The sequence below is a fragment of the Mesocricetus auratus genome, unplaced genomic scaffold, assembly GCF_017639785.1.
Source record: "Mesocricetus auratus isolate SY011 unplaced genomic scaffold, BCM_Maur_2.0 Super-Scaffold_100025, whole genome shotgun sequence".
NCBI lineage: Eukaryota > Metazoa > Chordata > Mammalia > Rodentia > Cricetidae > Mesocricetus > Mesocricetus auratus.
The window spans coordinates 9,321,292-9,334,306 of record NW_024429206.1 but is presented as its reverse complement, the minus strand read 5'-3'; the positions used below and the strand labels follow the sequence as shown (position 1 = coordinate 9,334,306).

Here is a 13,015-nt window from a genome sequence, read left to right as displayed (position 1 = left end):
GCTCCTTCAGCCTTCTGCTGGGATGACAACAGGTGTATGCCACCACACCAGGTACAAGTGGCTTCTAATGTTCCTATATTGAGAAGAACCTAGAGAGATGTGGGTAAGCCCTCTTTCGTGGGGCTCCCGGGGTCAGCAGCCTTGGTCACTGCTGGGAAAGTGGCTTTGGCCAGTGGCTCACATACCTTCGTGGATGGCTGGGTACAGAAGTGTCAGCCCCACCCCCTGGTAGCTCCCCCCCCCCCAATCAAGCCCTTGAGCTTCTGAAGGGCAGAGAGCCCACCCCATTCCCCCACCCTCATCCAGGGCCTGCAAGCATTAGGAACAACAGGCAGAAGTCACTCCCAGACAATGTTGCAGGTCTGAACCAGCAACCTGGGAGGCTGAGGCAGAAGGGTCCTGAGTTCAAGGCCCGTGTGGGCTACATGAGAAGACTGTGCCAAGTTTTTAAAAAGGGGGGGGTGGTTTCAGCTAACAGGCAGAGCACTTGCCCAGCATGTGTGAGGCCCTAGGTTCCAACCACAGTTCTACAAAGAGGGCTACAGTCCAAGAAATCGCCCCCACAGCGTGGGGGCAGGTTGGACTCAATGGAAAAAGAAGGAACCAGGCCCCAGCTGGCCTTAGCTCTCCCTGGAGGGGGGAATCACTCTGTCTCATCCATAACCTCATTCATGCAATGGGTCAGCAGTATCCCCACCAGGGCCCGGGAACAGCAGGACCTCATTATTGACAGCTAGGCTGCACTTGGCCCTGAGCAGATGTCATGGGTCTGCTAATGTCACCATGAGGCCTGAGCTCTGGCCCAAGGTTCTGCTGCTTCTGGCAGCATCTTGGCTCTGCAGGTATGGAGAGAACGTCTTAGAGACAAGAGGACAGGCCCCTGACTTTCCCAGCATCCTCCTACCTGGCTTCCATCAGGAGTGGGGCAGGGACTGGGGAAACAGGAACACTCTAAGTCAGCTCAGGACCCCCTGGCCTGATGTCCCTCCTGGATGAAAAGACAAGTGGAGGTCCCTGGATGCTGCTCAGGAACAGCCTAGGCGGGTGCTGGCTGGTGTCAGAGGGAGGCCTGAACCACGAGTCAGTCAGTGAACTCTCTCTGTGGAGGGAGGGGGCCTTGCTATGCTTATGCAGGCAGGCAAACTCACATCCTGTGAGCCCATTATCCATGGGGTGCTTCAAGGTTGGCATGGTCAAAGCCTGTAGGGGGAGGTGGCCCTCAGCTCAGTGATGCTTTCTGGGTTATGAAGGGTTCAGTGACACCCCTGTCCCCAAGTGAGCCTCATGTGGTCTCATTGCCAACCAGCAGCTCTGTGGGGAGTGGGGGCACACTGATGCCCATCTCTTAGGGGAGGCAGATGATGGTGGAGAGGAGGTGGTGGGAGGAACCTAGGAGCTAAGGGAGGACCAGGTCTGAGACTGCATGAGAGCTACCAGCCAGGACAGTTTTCTGAGAGAGAGCAACGGCCATCAGATCCCTGAACAGAGGCAGGAACTTTGTCCTGAGACAGCAGGGAGATAAGATCTGAAATCTTAACCCGGGAGGAAGTGACAGAACGCAGCACCCAAGATATTGCACAGTTGACTGGCAGCAGAAAGGTTTGTGCAAAGGCCCTGGGGTGAGGGAGGGAAGGATCCATGCTGGGCAGCCAGTTCCTACGCTGGAGGTCAGAGAGTGGGGGCCTCTCTATCCCCACCTCTGCTCCCGGCTATGGGGCTGGAGGTAAGATGTTATCTCTCTCAGTGCCTCAGTTTCCCTCATGGGAGGAAATGGTCATACCACCATCACCCTTCCTGGGAAATATGGTGAGGACCCACTGGGTGTCTGACAACGTGCTCAGTGTTGGAGAGGGCAAGTCCAAGTGCAACGTGGCCACCCTAGTCCTGGGACACTTTCCAAAAGTTCTTTCTGTCCAGCCCACTGATCTCACATTGAGCCCCGCCCCTTCTACACGCCCACCCCCAGGCGAGGCCCAGGTGGAGCACTGCGGCCCAGAGAGGCAGTGACCTGCTGAAGTCCACACAGCAGGGATAAAGGGGCCAACCTTTAGCTCAGTGTGGCTCTGAGGGCTGGGCAGCACCTCTAAGGAAGGTACTATTGCTACGTCCATCTGACAGTAGGGGAAACTGAGGTACAGGAAGCATAAGGGACCCCTGAAGTCGGGCTGCAATGCAGCCTGAGCCTCGAGGACTGCTGTGTCATTGGCCACTGTCACCGACATGACCAACTGCCTCCTGCCACAGGGCCTCAGCACCCTACTCTCCAATGCTCCCGTCACTGTCACATGACCTGCTCCTTAGTTGCCTGCTCACCCCTTCCCGGTGCCTCCCCCATGTTGCTTGTTCCTGGAAACATAACACCTATGGGGTAGATCTGTGTGCTGTGCACCCTGCTCGGGAATATTGGCCTCTCTGGGTCACCACTGCAAAATCCTCAAAAACCGGGGTCTATAAGGATTTGCCAAGTGGGTGAAAGTGCCCAACTGCACCAGCCACCAGCAGCACCCCAAGAACCTCGGGCGCCCCACCTCAGCCTCCTTTGGACTTTAGTTCTGAGCCCAGGCAGCAAGGGGAGAAGCCACCCCTGCCTGAGCGCAGCATCTGTCACCGTGGGAGGGTGAGCCCAGGAAACTGACAAGGCTCCCAGCATGCTCTGCGGCCCATCACTGTCAAACCCACAGCCCGCTGGAATTCCCCCAGAAGGCCCTGGGTGCCGCCCGCCCGGGTGGGTGGGGGTGGGGGGCTCAACCTGCACCAGCTGTGGCAGCAACCGGCAATCAGTCAAACTGAGTCAGGAGTGGGCGGGGCCTCCTGCAGGCTTCCATCTTGTCACGTGGGCCTCAGGGGTCTCGTTCACAAAACTTTTGGTTTGCCGGCCAGTAAAGTGAATTCAGACAAAAAATACAAAAGTGGAGCTGGGGGGGGGGTGCCCTGCAGTCCCAGAGCTGGGGAGACTGAGGCCCGGAGGGTCCAAGATCATAGCAATGCACATAGCATGCATACATGCCCACTTGCACACAATGTGCACTCGGTCCTGCTTACACATAGCACGCACACACTCCTGCTTGCCTTGCACACATTTCCTGTTTGCACCACACACGCTCGCCTTGCACGAAGCATGCACACTCCCGCTTGCCTTGCACATAGTGTGCACACACTCTGGCTTTCACATACTCCCGGCTTGCACAGTGTGCACACTTCTGCTTGCACATACTCTTGCCTTGCACACATTCCACTTGCCGTGCACAAACTCCCGAAAGCGCTCCCATGGTCCGTTCTTGCTGGGACCGGACCGCTCGGCTGGCTGTTGCCCTTATCGAGTTATGTAAACGACTCTCCAGCCGGATCCACTCCACACTTAGGCTTACTGTGTGCGCAAGGGTAGACACTTTGTGACTTTCTATGGCTTCACGGGCTCTAGGGAGGCGAGTGGCAGCGGGCGGGGGGGGGTCCCCTCTCGGGTGGCTGCTCTCAACTCAGCAGCTGCCTCCAGCCGCAGTTCCTGGTGTTTGGAGCACCCACGGGGCACCAGCCTCCCATTCCACAGAGGCGGCAAACTAAGACAAACTCAGAGAAATAAACTGACTGGCCCAAGGTCACACCGCCTTGGGAGGGCTAACACTGGTTTTGTTCGGTCAGCAAAGCACGGCCGCCCACGCGCCTGCCCACTCTCACCCAGGTCCGGGTCCACGCACCACTTCCGAGCCCAGGGTCCAGCGCGGGTCGGACAGGTGCTTCCTTACGCTTGCCCCGCCCGGACTCTGCGGTCCCGGGAGTGCGAGCCGGCTCGGAGGACGCGGGACTCGGTGTCCAAGCCTGCAGCGGAGTGGGGGTGGGGGACGCGCGGGGAGACCGGAGGGTGACCCCTCGCCTAAGGTCACCGCGGGTGGCGCGGTTCCTCCCGGTCCCGCCACTTCCAAACTTTCCGCCCTGCGCGCATTGCCAGCCGCAGACTTGCAGGTGCGGCGCGCGCTCAGCGCTCTCCCGGGCTGCCGGGGCCACCTGCCCGGCTCCGCCCTGCCCTCCGCCTTGGCCCGGGGATGCATAGGTCTCGTCGCCTCCCGGGCCACCACCCCACCTCCGCCCCCGTCCGGGGTCCTCGCCAGCCCTTCTCTGCGGCATCGCCTGCACAGCAGCCTGCGGGATACCATGTGAAGCAGTCGGGAAGCGAGGCACAGAGAGGGTCAGCCACTAGCCCAAGGTCACACAGCGCGGCGACGCGAAGCGGGGGGCATGCAGGCGACGGTTCCCGCGGGGGTGCCCGGCCACCCTATGGTACTCACAGCCGGTCTTGCCCTCGAGCTCCCGCACCTCCTCGGACGCCGAGTGGGCAGCGCCCATGGTGCGCGGCGGGGCCCCGGGGCGCCCCTCGAAGGAAGGCCGGGAACTGCCTGGGCTGCGCTGAACTCGAGCCGGGGTGGGGACGCGGGGACAGCGGCACGGAGCCGGTTCCGCGTGGGGCCCGGAGCGGCCTCTTATAGCGGCGGGCGGACTGAGCGGCGCGGTCCTAGCGCTAGCCGGTTTCACTCGCTGCCACGAGGGCGGTGCGTAGGGGGTGCGAAAAGTAACTCGGTCATGCCACTGCCGTAGCCCCACGGGGTGGGGTTGGGGACAGTGCGACCCGTACCCCGCCGCCTACCGTCCGGGAATCCTGCAGGACAGAGGAGAGCTTGCGTATGAGCCCAGTCTAAAGCCGCCCTTCCCTGGCTCCTGCACCCAGGACGAGGGCGAGCGTCCGCAGGTGGCCGCTGAGTAGAGAAGATGGGACCCGTGAGTTCCGAAACCAGCTACGCTGTGAACTAGGCGGTCCTGACTGGCCAGTCCTGCTGCTGCTCTAACCACCATCGCGCCACCTCCAAACAGGGACGCGGTGAGATACTCACGGAAGGACGCGCGCGCGGAGCAAGACTCCGGGGCTGGGGTTCCCGGGGGATCGCGTCCAGGCGAGGAGGGAAGGACCCTGGGGAATTCAACGTCAGGGCTGCCCTGGGGACCCCCGGCCATGCCCTGCCCAGTTTGGTGACACCCAGACAGACCCAGCTGCCAACAGTCAGTCCTGGCGGGAAGTGCCGGGGACCCCAGGATCTTTCACCTTCCCAGTCACGGCCGCCTGTGCGCCCAACTCACACACTCACACACCCTGAGGGAAGCTTGGCTATGGGGCATCATTGCTGACTGGGCTGGACTGTCTCTGGGGGATTGTGACCCTAAGAATTCTAAAAATCCAGACAGATCTTTGTGGGGGGTAAAGGTCAGAGAGGGCTCCTCGGATCCCAGGGTGTTGGAGCTCCTAAAGCATGCCATGACCCACACCTTCCTGCAACTTAGTTTCGTGTCTGGATTCTTATTGGGGCTTCCTGTCAGGGAGGATCTGCATTTTCAGGGTCGTGGCCCCCACTGGCCAGCACCCCCACACCCCTATAACTCCCAGCTGGCTGCTCCATCCTTCTGCCTAGACTCCCTCTTCCCCCTTGACAAAGAGATCTCAGGAGTTCTATTTTCCCAGCTGCTGCCAAGCAAGCCGCCTAGAGAAAGGCTGGGGTGTGGTCGCCAAGGAGAACTCGCCCTTCCCCCCAGGGCAGCGAGGAGTCCCCAGGAGGCAGGAAAGGGAGTGGGTGTTTGTTCACTCATTTAGTGCATGTTTGCTGGTGGCCTATTATGTGCAGGGTCCTGACTAGGCTTTAAGGTGAAAACAGAGATAAGACATCGCCTTCACTCCAGAAGGACTGGAAGAGACACACGAAGCAGAAGAGGGAGTGAGGGTGGGGGTGGGCTTTCGGGAGGACTGAGGAGATCGCAGTGTCCAAACGGAGCTTCTGAGTCCTTAATTGTCCCCACCTTTAGCCTCACAGAGACAGATGGCCCTGGGAAACTGCGTGGGTGCTATAGCGGCACCCACTCTCCCTCCGGCAGTGATGTGAGCACCCAGCAGGACTTTGTCTGCACAGAGCCTGCTGCGGCTGGTCCAGGACGCCAGCACTTCCATTCATTCTTACCAATGGTCCTGTTGGCGTCATCAGACTAGAGTGAGGTCTGGAGCATGACGTGGATGTGGCAGCCAAGGGGTCGCCCTCCTACTGCAACACAGGCTGACTTCCCTCCCCAGGGCTGTCTCAGTCACCAGGTAACTGCCTCTCCTTGGGGGCACAGGTCCCCTCAGCGGAGCTAAAACCCAGAGGCAGACAAACCTGTTTGTCTCTGTGCCAGTGTGATTTGCAAGTTTGGTCCCTAGGAAACCAGAGGCAGCCAGCCGAGCACAGAGGCACCAAGCTGGGCCCTGCCTTTGGCTCTGTTGTGGGATCATACTTGCTCAACCTGGTGACTTTACCTCTGGAGCCTCAGTTTCCCCATCTGTAAGATGTCAATGACAATGTGTACAATAAACATGCCCAGGCTTTGCTGATAGAGGCCTTCTAGGGAGTCCATCAGTGGCGTTTGCCAATTCAGACATCCCACACTGCCGATTTCAAGCCATCAGCAAGGAGCTAGCCGGGCTCCCTCCATGTAACAGAGTTCCGCACAGGCCAGCTCAAGCCTGGCATATTCCACCATGGACTGTGAAGGCTCTGCATGCCCATATATGTCGTTCACACATTGGCTAAGGAGAGCCAGGAACATGGGTGACCCTAAGAATCCCCAGTGTGAAAACAGAGATGTGGGAAGCCATCACATCTCTCCATTGGGTACCTGATGCTTTGGGGGGCCTAGAGAGACAGCAGGCACACCCCTGTTTTATTGGTGTGAGACCCCAGTGAGCTGAGTTATTAGAACATGGGTTTGATACTATGAGGGTGGGGTGAGTCCCAGGTTTGCACGTGCCACAGGGGGCACAGGGGAGTCTTCTTAACCTATAGCCCTCTGGCTCCAAGAAATTAGAAGGGACTCTAGGCGATAGCCAGCTTGACCGCCGGGTCACATCAAACAGGAAATCATCATCACAAATCCCCCCAAGGACACAGGCGTTCTGTTTCAGGCCTGTGATGCCAGACCTGGGAGGCAGAGGCAGGAGGATTGCTGGGAACTCACATACTGAGACTGTCCCTGAGAAGGAGGGGGTCCTAGGCTGTGACTCAGTACCACGTGGTTCCTCCCTGCAGCCCAACATCAACCAGTACTCCTGTAATCCCAGGATTGGGGAAGTGGAGGCAGGAGGGTCAAGAACCCGAGGTCATCCTTGTGTAAGAATTCAAGGCCAGCCTGGGCTACATGTGACCCTTTCTCAAACAAGGGAGGGAGACCCCGTGGTGCGCTCCCCATGTCTCATGAGTGTAGCCAAGCTCTTTAGTTCAGTAGAGAACTCAGTTCTCGCCCCTCACCAGGCCTTCTTATTAAATCACATTCTGATCTGGGACCAGAACAGAACAAGGGGACCTTAGGAGTCCCTGCCACCATCCCTGGGGACGTGGGTGGGGGCCCCTCTGGGTGTTGACCTCTGGGTGTTGACCTCTGGGTGTTGACCTCTGGCCTCTCATTCTCATCTCCATCCCCTCCAGGTTTCAGGACCACTGAGCCCCCAGCATCTTTTTCCTAACTCCTAGACAGACTCAGAAGGACACAACTCCATGGGCCAGGGGGCCTAAAAATAGGAGAGTGGGTCTCCTTGGGGAGGGCAGCTTGAGTGCACTCCTCCATTATTTACACAATTATAAATAGTGACCAATCATTAGAGCTGGCAGGGGCAAATGGAAGCTTGTCCCTGGATGGGCTTCAAATCTGCACTGGAGTTGAGAGGCAGAGAGAGGTGGCCAGGGCCCAGAATCCATTTTAAATTCACCGTCCCTTCTATGGAGCCGGGGGTAGGGGCAGGGGGGTTTGTCAAGGAGACAGCCAGTGCATATGGGTGGGTGGCTCTCCTCACAGCCAGGCGTATGAGTCTGTGAGGGGCTCTGAGGAGCCTCCTCCATCATCAGACAGCCCCAAGGAGCCACCCCCATCCCCTGGAACCTGGGACTACAGGGTCGTGGGTGTGGGGGAGTCAGGGCTGCAGAGAGAAGCCTTGAGGCTGTTCTGTGCTGTCCATATGGGTCCCGTGTAACCACGGTGAGGGCCTTTATACCGAAGAATGAGATGGAGGCTTGCAGAAGAGATGAGACACTGGCCCAACCAGCCACGACTGCCTTTGAAGATGGCAGAAGAGAGCATGGGTGAAGGAATGCAGCCTCTAACGAAAAACGTAGGAAAACAGACCACCTCTCCCAAGTTGTTAGAGAAATACAACCTACACCTTGCTGTTGGCCCACTGAGACCCCAGCTCCCAGAGCCAGAAGATAAACTGTTTTCTTGTGAGCTACAAAGTTGGCTGTGACTTGGAACAGCAGCATAAAACAAAACAAAAAAACTAACAAACGGGGACAGAGTAAGACCCTGGGGCTGTGGAGATGGTGGGGACAGGGTTGTCGATCCAGGTGGGCACTCTGCGTAGTGCGTGTGCGTGCATGTGTGCGTACGTGTGTGTGTGTGTGTGTGTGTGTGTGTGTGTGTGTGTGTGTGTGTGTGTGTGTGTGTAGATTGCCTCAGGTTCTTAAAACTCTAATTCCTGGGTCCAGACACTGCAGTCCAGAAGCCGGGATGTGGACGTTTCTAATCAGAACTCTGGGTGGTTCTGAGGCAAACTCGTTTGCAGACGTGTGTGATGTTTCATTGATTTCCCTGATTAAAATAAGCAACCTGGACAGTTGTTCCCGGGGCTTGTGGGACCGTTGCTGCCGTCACTTTTTCTCATTCCCAAAGATACCTCACATTTTCAGTCATGACACTGCGGTTTCCCCCTCCCTTCCAGCCTCTGGTACTCAAACTCTGATACCTTCAAACTCCCCGTGTAAATGGAATCCTGTGTGAGGTAGCCTTCCACGTCTAGCTGATTCCACGTAACGTGTGTTTTCAGTGTTCATCCGCACTGTAGCATGCTTTATTACTCCTTTCCGTTTTGTGGCTGAATACTATTTCCACAACAGGGACAGCCATTTTGTTTATAGTTGTATACTATTCCACAACGAGGACAGCCATTTTTGTTTATTCGATTCTTCAGATGATGGATAGACACTCAGTGGGCTCCGTCTTTTGGCTGTTGTGACTCACTCTGTCGTGAACATTGGTGTACAAAGATAAGATCTGATTAAGCCACTGTGACAACCATATTTGGAGATACAAAAACATGGTGACTTTAGGCCACCAAACCCAGCTCCCAAATCACAACAAGGAGACTTCTTATGAGTTATGAATGCTCCATCTAGCTTAGGCTCATTTCTAGCTCTTTTAACAGAACCTGTTGTCTTTAAGTTTTGCATTGGGGCTTTTTAACTGTCTTCCTTCTGTATATCTTACTCTCACTGCTCCTTGCGTCTGGCTGGTGGCTGCCTGTGTCCCTCCTAGTTCTCTTCTTTTTTTCTTATTCTGAGCCTAGATTTCTCCTACTCATTCTCTCTGCCCTCCAGCCTCTCTTATCCCTCTGTGCCTAGCTATTGACCACTCAGCTCTTTATTAGACCAACCAGGTGCCTTAGGCAGGCAAGGTGAAACAAATGCAACACATCTTTACATAATTGAACACACATCTTTACATCGTTAAACAAATGTATCATAAACAAATGTAACAGAACTTCACACAGTTAAAGTAATATCCCACTGCATAAGCAAGTGTAACACATCTTTGCCTAGTTAAATAGGGGGCGTTCTTCCTTTTCTATGTATGTGATCACAGCGGTGGGTGTGGGTGGGGGTGGGGGTGGGGTTACTAGACAAGGAGGGTCTCCATGAGCCCGTGGCTTTCCTTAAGTCATGTCGGCCAGCATGGACAAAGGGGAAGACACTCCTCACCATCCCAGGCCGAGATGTGGAAACTGAGGCTCAAGGGGGCTTAGATCTCCAGCTCCCATTCACCCAGTGAGCAGGTGACCAAGCCCTACTGGGTCCCAGTCACTAGCCCATGACTGCTGACACTTCTTATGGTTATCTTCTGCCACAGGGTGACCCAGCTGGCAGACAGGAAAAACGCTTCTTCAGACTCGCTGAGCCATTTGGTCATTTTGTGAGGACCCAGAACTTCACAGGTCATTTTACCCAGAATGTAAATGGTCACTCTTCCCCTCCACGGGGCTTGGCAACCCGGAAGGTAGAATCTCATGTTGAAATCAACCTGGAATGTCTGATTCTCCTGCCTCTGGAGAGCCAGGATTACAGGCCTGAGTCCCGGAGCCCATCTTTTACAGCTGGAGATGGATTTCTACTCCCAGAATGCTAGACTCGCACTCTCCCTGTGGAGCCACACCCCTGACCAGGTCCCCATTGGTTCTAATGTCGTCAGGGACAAATCCTGGACATCTGGGGCAGACATGGATGTACTTACGTAAGATCCATCCACTCAGGGACTCTGCAGTGTACTGTGAGCAGGGGCGCTGGTCCCTTGGGCCCAAGTACAGCCTCCTCATAATCTCACTGTAACAGACCACACGTGGGGAGCAGGGAGGGAGGTCAGGAGTGGAGACAGTGGAAAAAGCATGACAGTTTCTGGGGTGATTGCCCATGGTCTTCAGCCAGGCTCCCACTGTCATCGTGACATCATGGCATCATGGGAGTCTGGGTCGGGAGGCTGAGGCTATACCGAGGGGTCCAGAACTGTCCTGCAGGATGAACCCACCAGCTGTGTGGATTGAGCCTCCTTCCCAGCCTGGGGCAGTGGAGGTGAGGGGAGCCCTGCGGGGTCCTCCTCCTTCCTCCCTCCTCCCCTGTGAACACCTGCACTCATGGGATGCCCAGAGAGGCAGGGGGATAAACACAGGGTAGGGTGCAGAATTATACAGGGCGAAATTTGAAGCTAAGGGAGGAGAGCCCTCATCGGGACCAGCCCAGGCAGGTGCCGCCGAGCCAAGAGCCCAGCCCGCCTGCCACACTGACTCAGCAGAACCCTGGGCCACTGCTGGCTGCTGACTAGGCAGAGGCAGGAGAGGCAAACTGCTTTCCAGCTGTCCACTCTTGCTGGTGTCCAAACCCTCCAGGACTGCAATAGCACAAGGAAGAGAATTCTACCTCTTCATCAGCCAATGGGAGGTGTGGGGTATGGGTCATTTCTATTGGGAGGGCAGCATGAGCCAAGCTGGGGACCCCCAGTTGTGTGCAGAGATAAAGTGAGGCTCATAGAACTGGTGAAGGGGTCTGGAGTCGGGGTACCCCACCCTCCAACTTCCAGGCAAGCTTGAAGGACCCTCACGGTTAGGCGGCCAACTCCGATGTTTGCACAGAGAAAGACACGCAGGATCAAAGTGATCCCCAGCAAGTGTAGAGTTGGATCTAGACTCAGACCCCGGTATGGGCATAGTGGGCTGTGACCTCCTAAGGCTTCCTGGGACCAGGCCACTTAGGCCAGACTAGCTTGCCTGCTTGGTACACAGGCAGGCTCCTGCATCTTTATGTCCACCAGAATCTCAGTGCCTCTGCTCTAGATCCGGGACCCCTGTGGGCCAAGGGGTTCAAGCCCCATGCCATACAGCCTCACGTTCCATCTGGGGATGGTACTCAGGCCACACAGGCAAGGCTCGATGGTGGGCTGGTATGACCTGGGTCACCACTGACTAGGGGTGCTGAGGGGCAGTTGTACATACAGTGGCATCTCGGCGGATGCAGCACAAGGAGGATAACTGCCAGGAGGACCATTTGGCTGCTGTCTCTCAGTCCGTCTCCCAGGAGCAGCCACCGAAGGGGAATGAAGAAGGCAGGCACACAGGGCATGGGTGCAACCACTGGAAGTCACAGGGATTTGGGGCCACAGAGGAGGGTGTGGCAGGTGAGGACTCAGACCCCTGGGGCCCCACGGTGCATGCACAGAAGGCATTAGTCATCCTAAGAGGCCTCAGTCCAAGAGGGGGCCGGTGATGGAGAGCACAGGGAGATGGCCCTGCAGTTATAGCAAAGGCCCCGCACAGGGGGATGGTAAATGAAGAGAACCCCCATTTCACTTACAGTATTTCCCATACACCAAAGGGCATAGAGCAGAGGCCACCGCTTTGTGCCAGCCTAAACCCACAGACTTCTCAACGTTCACACAAACTTAGAAGCAGCTACAGGGGTGAGGCCTCCTGCTGGGGACTTGTGGGTGGTTCCCATCTGCTAAGGGATGAAAGGCCCCACCAAAACAAGCTGGAGCACAAGTATGCTCAAATGCAGTTGTTCATTAACCTCTGTCCCCAGGAGTGGTTAAAACTTTGGCTCAGCTGTGCCTACACCCCTATTAAATGAGACATGGTGGCAGACAGGAGTGTGGCTTTAGTATAATCTAAGTCTCCCAGGTGATTCCAATATGTCCAGCTTGATACCTCAGCCGCCAAGCCTTCTGATGATTTGAATTTGAGCCTATGACCCATACGAAGAACAGAACTGAATCTTACTGTCCCCTGACCTCCACATACCCAGGGACAGCTCTCTCCTCCCTCCCTTCCTCCCTCCCTCCCTCCCTCCCTCGTTCTGTGTGTGTGTGAGTGTGTGTGTGAGTGAGTGAGTGTGTGTGTGTGTGCTGGTGTGAGGGTGGTACATGCCCCCCCCCCCCCGGCTGCTCCCAGATGATGTCACGGGCAGGCAGTCCCTGCCAGGCTCCATCATTACTATTCTCAGCCTGCAGAGCACACCTGTATGCAGATCCTGCAGGCTTTTTGTAAATAACCTGAGCTGGGAGCCCGTGGCGCTGCTGGGGACGTGCCAGGTGTTCGAAGGAGGCAGCTGTGACGAGTGGGCACGTCCTCCTTCCCAGCTTCATGGGTGGAGTGTCACCCTTCACCCAGGATGCAGTGGCGGGTGTCTGTACTTGGAAAGTTTCAAGAGAATCCTCCCGAGTTTGTAAATGGACCGTTGTTTGCAATGAGCCCCTGGGTCTTGACATAACCAAAGGACTCACTCACAGACCAGGCGTGTCTGTTAGTGAACTCAAAGCACTTGAAGGGATTTAGTTAGATGCTTCACGGTGCTCGTAAAATCCAGCTGGATTACAGAAAGCCTCTCGTGGGCACAGATTCAATAGGACCACAGCT

At 56.4% G+C, this 13,015-nt stretch overlaps 1 protein-coding gene across 4 annotated transcripts in view; it reads right to left on the bottom strand.

Annotated features, from left to right (window-relative positions):
- The window catches only part of Tesc (tescalcin), a 31,804-nt gene extending 27,338 nt beyond the window's left edge, over window positions 1-4,466 (bottom strand). For 2 of the 4 annotated variants that reach the window (XM_040731697.1, XM_040731698.1), the window contains exon 1: window positions 3,696-4,137. In XM_040731697.1, coding sequence (XP_040587631.1) covers window positions 3,696-4,122 — 427 coding nt within the window. In that variant the 5' untranslated portion in view covers window positions 4,123-4,137. Of the gene's footprint in view, window positions 1-3,695; window positions 4,212-4,283 lie in introns of those variants that run through there. The other 2 variants (XR_005871100.1, XM_005078992.4) reach the window with 2 other exon arrangements.
- Between the last annotated feature and the right edge of the window lie 8,549 nt (window positions 4,467-13,015).